Source organism: Lucilia sericata, unplaced genomic scaffold (assembly GCF_015586225.1).
Source record: "Lucilia sericata isolate MDLA Ls3-8-SP2 unplaced genomic scaffold, ASM1558622v1 Contig001117F_arrow, whole genome shotgun sequence".
NCBI classification, from domain to species: domain Eukaryota; kingdom Metazoa; phylum Arthropoda; class Insecta; order Diptera; family Calliphoridae; genus Lucilia; species Lucilia sericata.
This window is the reverse complement of record NW_023995089.1, coordinates 90897-100765: the sequence shown is the minus strand read 5'-3', so window position 1 is coordinate 100765 and position 9869 is coordinate 90897. Positions and strand designations below refer to the sequence as shown.

The following is a 9869-nucleotide window of genomic DNA, read 5'->3' as shown; positions in this document are numbered from 1 at the left end:
ATATTTTTTTTCTTTAAAATTTAAACTGTTGTTTTAAAATTAAAAAACGGTAAAGAATTAATAGAAAACCTGGACCTAAATCTTGCACAATTAAAGTGAAACTTGTAAAATTCAATATTTTCTAAAATTATTCAAATCTAGATTTTGAAAAGAGAAAGTCGAAAGAGTGCAATGTAAATCGATTAACAGAAATAGAACAGAACTAGAAAAGAACTAGAGCAGAACTAGAATAGAACTAGAACAGAACTAGAACAGAACTAGAACAGAATTAGAACAGAATTAGAACAGAACTAGAACAGAACTAGAACAGAACTAGAACAGAACTAGAACAGAACTAGAACAGAACTAGAACAGAACTAGAACAGAACTAGAACAGAACTAGAACAGAACTAGAACAAAACTAGAACAGAACTAGAACAGAACTAGAACAGAATTAGAACAGAACTAGAACAGAACTAGAACAGAACTAGAACAGAACTAGAACAGAACTAGAACAGAACTAGAACAGAACTAGAACAGAACTAGAACAGAACTAGAACAAAACTAGAACAGAACTAGAACAAAACTAGAACAGAACTAGAACAGAACTAGAACAGAATTAGAACAGAACTAGAACAGAACTAGAACAGAACTAGAACTAGAACAGAACTAGAACAGAACTAGAACAGAACTAGAATAGAACAGAACTAGAACAGAACTAGAACAGAACTAGAACAGAACTAGAACAGAACTAGAACAGAACTAGAATAGAACAGAACTAGAACAGAACTAGAACAGAACTAGAACAGAACTAGAACAGAACTAGAACAGCACTAGAACAGAACTAGAACAGATCTAGAACAGAACTAGAATAGAACTAGAACAGAACTAGAATAGAACTAGAACAGAATTAGAACAGAACTAGAACAGAACTCGAACAGAACTAGAACAGAACTAGAACAGAACTAGAACAGAACTAGAACAGAACTAGAACAGAACAGAACTAGAACAGATCTAGAACAGAACTAGAATAGAACTAGAACAGAACTAGAATAGAACTAGAACAGAATTAGAACAGAACTAGAACAGAACTCGAACAGAACTAGAAAAGAACTAGAACAGAACTAGAACATAACTAGAACAGAACAGAACTAGAACAGAACTAGAACAGAACTAGAACAGAACTAGAACAGAACTAGAACAGAAATAGAACAGAACTAGAACAGAACTAGAACAGAACTAGAACAGAACTAGAACAGACTAGAACAGAACTAGAACAGAACTAGAACAGAACTAGAACAGAACTAGAACAGAACTAGAACAGAACTAGAACAGAACTAGAACAGATCTAGAAGAGAACTAGAACAGAACTAGAACCAAAACTAGAACAGAACTAGAACAAAACAAGTACAGAACTAGAACAGAACTAGAACAGAAATAGAACGGAACTAGAACAGAACTAGAACAGAACTAGAACAGAACTAGAGCAGAACTAGAACCAGAACTAGAACAGAACTAGAACAGAACTAGAACAGAACTAGAACAGAACTAGAACAGAACTATAACAGAACTAGAACAGAACTAGAACAGAAATAGAACGGAACTAGAACAGAACTAGAACAGAACTAGAACAGAACTAGAACAGAACTAGAACAGAACTAGAACATAACTAGAACAGAACTAGAACCGAACTAGAACAGAACTAGAACAGAACTAGAACAGAACTAGAACAGAACTAGAACAGAACTAGAACAGAACTAGAACAGAACTAGAACAGAACAGAACTAGAACTGAAATAGTGAGAGATTGCAGATTTCTATCATTTATTAATGACTAAAACCGTCTTACTTCTATTTATTTAATTAAATAACTTTTTGAAAAACAATTCAAATAATAGGAAAACGTTACTATTCTCTATATAATTCCTAAATAACAACTCTGCTTTTCGACATTCAACATTTTTTACTACAACAGAACTAGAACAGAACTAGAACTGAAATAGTGAGAGATTGCAGATTACTATCATTTATTAATAACTAAAACCGTCTTACTTCTATTTATTTAATTAAATAACTTTTTGAAATACAATTCAAATAATAGAAAAACGTTACTATTCTCCATATAATTCCTAAATACCAACCCTGCTTTTCAACATTCAACATTTTTTACTCTGATACTAACATTTCACAGTGAATACTTGCTTTCAAAAAGAGCAAGCTGATGTAAACAAAACAAAAAACTAAAAAAAACAGCTGACGTGCCCTGACGCGGAATTGAAAAAAAGCCGGCTAAAAAGTTATTTTTAATTGTTCTTAACAGTATAAAAGTAATTAAACAAATTAAAAAATTTGTCAACATAATAACTAAAACACAATGCAAACTTATATATGGCCCATATTATTGCCATTACTATTTCTGGCCTATTCATTGCCTCTCTTTCTAAGAGTCTATGCCACCACCCAAATGGTTATAGATGAGGAGTTTCATTTGAGGCAAGGACTACATTTTTGTAATAAAAGATTCGAAGTGGTAGGTGCAAAACTATATTTAAGCATACAATTTAATAAATTAATTACGATTTAGTGGGATTCTAAAATCACCACCTTCCCTGGTCTTTACTTGTTCTCCTTGATATTAAATCCTTTGGATTTTTGTTCGGTATTGGGTTTAAGATTGATTTCTTTGGCTGCAGCTGCTATAAATGTAGTTTTACTCTATAAAATCAGACGCCGCAATTTGGATAATATACAATCGTCCTTAGCCGCCCTAGATGCTTTCACCATAGCCGCTCTACCTCCTTTATACTTCTTTTCACATCTTTACTATACCGACACTTTGTCTCTGACTGCTGTCCTAATGTTTTATATGTACTGGCAAAAGGAACAGCATTTGCAGGCTTCTGTTTATGGTAAGTTTTGTGTTGAAAATAAATTTGGAAAGATTTTCTAATGGAAATTTAAATTTTAGCTGCTGCTAGTGTTCTTATGCGCCAGACTAATGTTGTCTGGCTGGGCATGGCTTTTGGCACTACAGCCTTGGATATTTTAACCAAAAATTATGCAGAATTTAAACGAATCAAGGCACAGGAGGTTAAACTATATAAACCAAAGGTAAACAACAGATTTTTTTGTATAAAAATGATGGCAAATTAAAAGACTTTTTAAAAATCGCATGGGCCACTATTTGAGCAAGACCATCCATTTCGAGTGTTTCATATAAATGTTGATATGAGCTGAGAAACCAAAGTGATCACCAATTTACTTCCGTTTTGTGACTGGCTCACTATTTAAGGGAGTAGAGCCGATTGTAGTTTTTTCATTTAAAAGATGATTATTAATGGGAAATGAAAGTAGGTTGCCTTCCCTTTTGCGATTGGGTCTCTTTAAAATCGATTATTGATGAAAATTTTTGGTGATCACAGATGTAAATCAGTTTTTTCCATAAGTTATTTAAATAATTAGAGCCGATTTTACGTTTTATGTATAAAAAGAGAGGAAATTGTTGTGATCACAGATGATCCTTTCTTTTTCTTCTTTTTTTTAATATTTTTCTTTAAAATTTCTCATGCTTTCGTTCTTCTTCTTTCAAGGTCTTGTTGGAAATCGTCAGTAATTTTAAACTCTTACTGAAATGCATTTGGCATATTTTGAAAAAATGCTCTTTCTATATGATTATAATACTGCCCTTCATAGGTTTTGTTTATCTCAATGGTTCCATAGTATTGGGAGATAAAAGGGCTCATGAAGCCACCATCCATGTACCACAGGTATTTTAAACTTTGCTCTAAAAAAAAACAACAAATTAATTCTAATACCTATAACATCTTTACAGTTATTTTATTTCTCCCTATTCTGCCTAATATTTGCCGTCTCCAATACGCTCTGTCAATTGCGTTCCACTCTACAACTGCTGTTAAAAGAAAAACTTGTATTCATCTTTCTTACCGGTGTCTTTATGCTTATAGTCAAATGGAATACTTTAGTTCATCCTTATCTATTGGCCGATAATCGTCATTATATTTTCTATATATGGCATCGTTTTTATCATCGTTATTCTTGGTTCCGTTATGCCATGTGTCCTGTTTATGTTTTAGCCTTAATGTTTATACAACAGGGCATTAAACATTTACGTTTTTCTTTTAAATTAATGTTTTGCTTGGCGGTCTTTTTGGTTTTATGTTTTCAACGTTTGTTGGAAGTACGCTATTTCCTAATACCTTTTGTTTTATTCCGTTTAAATACTCGTCCAAATCCTAAAAATCGTTTAGCTCAATGGCTAGAGTTGGGTTTCTATGTTGTTTTAAATGCTTTAACATTTTATATATTCTTTACAAAAGAAATTAAATGGAAAGATTTTAAGGAACCTCAGAGGATAATATGGTAAAGTTGGTAATAGAAAGTGAGTTTGATGAGCATGTTTTTTACTTTATAAAAGACTTAATATGCATTATTTAATAATAAATATATTTATGTCATTACAGAATTTAAAAAAAAAGCTGTGAATTGACTATTTTGGTTGTAGAAATGAAAGGATTTATAGGAGGACAATTATGTTAAGAGCTATTGCAGAGTTGGGATACAAAATCTAAGGTAATTATAAATTTTTTTAAAACCCCCAGTAAAATGAAATAAAAAGAAAATATGTCGCATGAAGAATGCAAAAAGGTGAGAAAAAGTTATAGCTTTAAAGCAAAATGTAAGACTAAAGTGGAAAAGAAGTATTGTTGTCTACAAAAAAGGTTGTTGAGTTTAATATACTGTGACCCTAAATTACTATAGCTTCGATTTGATTCGAAATTATTGAAATTTCTAATGTAATTTCCATTTCATTATATAAAATTCCTACTGTGAAGTATATGGCTTACAAATTATTATTTAAAAACACATCTAGTTAGTAAACATTTCACTTTTTTTGAATAAATTACTTTAATATTTAAAACTTTTTAACAAATATTGAATATATTTACGCTGTACTTGAACTAATAACACATTAAACTATTGCCCGTAATTCAACAAACACAAAAATACAAACAATCCTTTTTTGCAACACATACAAACAACCACTTCACACTTTTTTTTTGCGATTGCATGTAATATACCGTTATTTTGATGTGCAATTGAAAATCATTTAAAAACTTCAACCGAAAAAAAAAAACACAGCAAAAATTAGTTTGCTACTGAAATAAAACTAAAAAGAAATCATAACTTTTGAGTGACAGCTTAAATACAAGTATAGATTTAATATAAAGGTTGATATATAAACTATAACAATAAAAATCAAGTGCAATATAATAGGCCCATATCAATATTGAATAATAGCATATTCAAACAAATATGCAAATTAAAATTAAACAAGGAAAAGTGGGTGTGAAAGTTATGAATTGAAAAAGAAAAAAAAAAAAGAATTGCAACGGAAATAAATTGTTAGAAAGTTAACATGGTAAAGTAAGAAATGTGAAAGCAATTATTCTTAAAACATAGAGCAAAGACAGCAGACATTAGGAAACAAAGGATTAAATTAAAAAAAAAATTAGATGGCAGCTCAATTTAAGCAACTCGGTGGTACTCCCATAACGCCAGAATTGGCAGTGGTAAGTTTTTCTTGTGGTTTTAAAAAAATCGTAGTTAATTTTGTAATTTTAAAAGGAACTAAGACAATTAGTTTTTGGCACCTCGGCCATACCCATGAGAGCAGAATGGACTCAAACACCCTTTACCTTTGGTTCAGCGAAAGAAGAATTTGCCTATGGCTTAAGGTCTCCGCGTAATGCTACCCGCGGTCTATTATCAGTGGTTCAGGGTTTTATATTAAAACATTTGCTATTTGGTCGCAAATCCTCTAGGAGTGCCGCCATGGCAGAGTATTAACTTTTTAAAATAAATTCAAATACTATTATTACATAACTCTATTCTATTCTTAAGTCCTCTACAACCCTCTCTCGATATGCAACGCGAATCTTTACTTCTGGCTTTATTGGAAATTTTACGTTCTATAGCGGATAAATCAAAAGTCATTATGGTTTTACCATCACCCGATGATGAGTGTTTTGTGGAACATAGCGCCACCTATTTTCATGATGGCATAACTGAAAAGGTTAAAATTTTTCCCATATTCTCAAATGTTATGTAAGATTTAATTTGTTATCGTATTATAGCTTTATATTTTCCATTTAAATCCCAATGAGGAATTGGAGTTTTTTGTTAAACGTTATTTTAAAATTGTAAGTATTTTTGTTTTAAGGAAAATTTTAAAAAATTGTATTGAATTTTATTTAAAAATTGTTCGTTTGCTTGCAGTTTACCGAAGAAGATGCTCCTGGTACTTTGTTGTTTTTGTATAGCGCTGTTTTGACACGCACTATGGGCAAGTAAGTTCGAGATTGATATTTTTCTTGCCTAGACAGTTTTTTTTATAGAATAGAGTCTAGCCTAGTCTGTTTTCTTCTAGAATAGAGTCTTGCCTAGACAGTTTTCTTCTAGAATAGAGTCTAACCAAGTCAGTTTTCATCTAGAGTCTATCCTAGTTAGTTTTCTTCTAGAAAAGTGTCTTTCCTAGACAGTTTTCTTCTAGAATAGAGTCTAGCCTAGTCAGTTTTCTTCTAGAAAAGTGTCTTGCCTAGACAGTTTTCTTATAGAAAAGTATCTTGCCTAGACAGTTCTCTTATAGAAAAGTGTCTTGCCTAGACAGTTTCCTTATAAAAAGGTGTCTTGCCTAGATAGTTTTCTTCTAGAATGCAGACTAGTTAGTTTTATTCTAGAATAGAGTCTAGCATAGTCAGTTTTCTTCTAGAAAAGTGTCCTGCCTAGACAGTTTTCTTCTAGAATAGAGTCTAGCCTAGTCAGTTTTCTTCTAGAAAAGTATCCAGCCTAAACAGTTCTCTTATAGAAAAGTGTCTTGTCTACACAGTTTTCTTATAGAAAAGTATCTTGCCAAGAAAATATTTTAATCTATTGCCTATTTTCAAGGGTACGCAGTGACCTCGATTCTACTAAAATTGTTCCCCTAACCATGAGCAACAATGAGGAAGGTTCTCTAATGATAGTAACACTTTTACTTACCGGACGAGCCACGCCCTACATACACAATGGTGTTATAAATGTGGGCGATGAAAATAGTTATGTGAGTAGCTAAAAGAAATTCTAAAAAATGTTAGTTTTTAAACAGTTTTCTTCTAGGCCTCTCCCCAATATGGTATTTTAAAACGTTGTGCCATTGGTTTACTGCTGTGGGAAAATGAAAGTGGCCAGCTTAATACAGCAGTGGCACGTCAACCAGGCTCACGCCTTAAGACACCCAATTGTCCCATATGGATAACACTGTGTGCGGGACATTATGGTGTCATGTTTAATAAAAATCCTGAGCTGTTGCGTAATTATCATGCTGAATCACGTTTTGATTTGTATTACTATAGTTGCTCGGGTCGTGAAATAGCCATGACTATTGATAATCGTGTTTATAACGAACAGGCTGCTGGTATGTTGGAAAATCAACAATCTTCTTCGGAAAATACTTCTATTGCGGCTAGACCTTCGAAAGAGGATAATTTTTCGAAGGATGAAACATCGGCGGCTAAGGATGAGCCGACGGTTAATACGCCTCTACAGAAATTGGTGCATACTAAATGGGAAGAGGCTCAAATTAAGTTTCATGTCCAACCCTCCATGTACTCAGCAGTAAGATGGGGCTGTGGGGTTGAAGAAATTGTTGTAGAGTTTTTAAGCGCTTAAAAGTGCTATTAGTTTTCTAAGGCGTTCTCAAGGGCAGTGCTTAATGCTTAAGCTTTTTGATTTAATTAAAATAATGCAATAAAATCTTTTACAAGCTTTTGAAATAAATGTAGTTTGAAATTAATTGTAATATAGGGGGTGTTTTAAAAGAGGTTTGGCTATAGGGAAGTCATACCTTTTGCCCTAATTTTAGACTTAAATTTGATTAAAACTCTTGTTTTTATTTAATTTTTTTTTTATTATTGTTTGTTATTTATTTTTCAATATCATAAAAATATAGTAAAAGTTTTATTTTAAGTTATTTCTGTATTTTGGTAATAATTTTTACAATTTATTTTATATAAATTTTTATTTCTTTTAAATATTCTTTATTTAGTTTTAGTTTTATAAGTATAATTATTTAAATACTAACTAAAAAAATTGAGAAATTTATTAGTAAAGAGTTAATTTAGTAATTTATTAGTTTAGTAGTTTAAAAAATTTTCAAATAATATAAATAGTTTTGAGTTTTTTTTAGAGATAATTAAAAAATCCTATAAATATTTACATAGGTTTAGGAAATAACTTAAAAGTAAGAGCTGTTAGTCTAATATGTTTCTCATTAGGTGGAAATTGCTCACTTTGAATAAGAACTAGAAGGAAAGTATTCTGTTGAAATTGGAAATGTTTTAAAGATTTGGTCATTTATGTTAGAGAAACAGCTTTTGAATAAGATTGTTAAGTGTTTAACTTTTACTTTGGTTTTCAGGATATGAAGTATTAGATATCTTCTCCTGGATACATGGAATCTATTTGCAATGGAATTTGGAATCCGGCCTGACTAAACAAAGTATTATAAGCAGCGGGCCCTCAGCTGGAGTCAGAAAATATAAAATTTACTGAATTTTAAAGTTTTTTAAGATTTTTTTTTTGATTTCTGGGTCAACTTTTATGTTTGCTTTACATAAACAGGTTCCCAACTCGTTTCCTTAATGTTTGAGCCCTTCTATTGGCTTCATAGATTCCAACTATGTTAAAATTTGGGCTCCGGCTGTGTTAAAGTTTGTCTAGAACTAAAGACTTTAAGCTGGATTGATAAATTTCTATTGCAGTGTAACTGGGACTTTGCATTTTCAGTTTTTAAGTAATAGACACCTTCTTCGGGATTCTTAAGTTCCATTTAGGATAAATTTTGGACTCCGGACTCCTAAAATTGTATGCAGCAGACTATCGGCTGGAGTTTGAAAACGTAAACTTTGTTGTATTTAAAAGATTTTCTGTTTTATAGAGCAATTTTATCGTTCGTTTTACATAAACAGATTCTTAATTAGATTTCCAAATGTTACAGGCTTTCTATGGGATTCATAGATTCCAACTATGTTGAAATTTGGGCTACCAATGCTTTAAAGTTTGTCAAGAACTAATGGCCTTAAAGTGTACATATAAATTCCTATTTTAGTGCAACTGGGACTTTGCATTTCCAGCTTTTAAGTGTTAAAACAACTTCTTAAGGATTCATAGATTCCATTTATGTTAAATTTTCAACTCCGGCTTGTCTTAACAAAGTATTCTGTGCAGCAGACCTTCGGCCGGAGTTTGCTAATAACAAATCTATTGTATTTGAAATTTGTTTACGTTCGTTTTACAGAAACGAATCCTTTAAAAGCTTCTCAAGTCTCCAAGACTTTCTGGCAACTCCATAGATTCCAATTGTGTCGCAACTTTGTCTCCATTCTTGTCAAACTTTGGCAAGGCATAATGTCTTTGAGACAATTTGATAAATTCTAACTGTGTAATAACCAGAACTTCGTGTTTCCAGATTTTAAGTGTTAAATGCCTTCTTTGAGATTCAAAGGTTCTATTTATGCTACAATTTAAACTCCGGCCAGACTTCAGAACGTATTATGCACAACAGACCTTTGGCCGGAGGCAAGGGATACAATTTTTTCACAAGGTTTGATATAAACTAAAATTGCAAACAATAAGGACATTTTATTTTTCTAAAAAGTGACTAGCATATGTTGGACATATTCATATAATGGATATGCATAAATTGCATGTGTAAATATCCTTGCAAATTAGTTCCAAAGGATGATTTTCAGACAACAGGCAACATTTTTTGTGACATCAACATATTTTTAAATAAAATGTGTGTTTGCCTTAATTTTCTATACTCAAACTAGA

At 31.7% G+C, this 9869-nt stretch overlaps 2 protein-coding genes across 2 annotated transcripts; both read left to right on the top strand.

Annotated features, from left to right (window-relative positions):
* Window positions 1-2227: 2227 nt before the first annotated feature.
* LOC119610100 (putative Dol-P-Glc:Glc(2)Man(9)GlcNAc(2)-PP-Dol alpha-1,2-glucosyltransferase) lies at window positions 2228-4454 on the top strand. Its single transcript, XM_037965199.1, has 5 exons — window positions 2228-2508; window positions 2563-2887; window positions 2947-3089; window positions 3569-3745; window positions 3811-4454. The coding sequence occupies exons 1-5, from the start codon at window positions 2353-2355 to the stop codon at window positions 4360-4362; spliced, it is 1353 nt and encodes a 450-aa protein (XP_037821127.1). The 5' UTR covers window positions 2228-2352; the 3' UTR covers window positions 4363-4454.
* A 1058-nt stretch (window positions 4455-5512) lies between these two features.
* LOC119610096 (inactive ubiquitin carboxyl-terminal hydrolase MINDY-4B-like) lies at window positions 5513-7706 on the top strand. The gene is made up of 7 exons (XM_037965194.1): window positions 5513-5569; window positions 5625-5839; window positions 5901-6072; window positions 6134-6199; window positions 6276-6346; window positions 6945-7098; window positions 7155-7706. The coding sequence occupies exons 1-7, from the start codon at window positions 5513-5515 to the stop codon at window positions 7704-7706; spliced, it is 1287 nt and encodes a 428-aa protein (XP_037821122.1).
* The last annotated feature ends 2163 nt before the right edge of the window (window positions 7707-9869 follow it).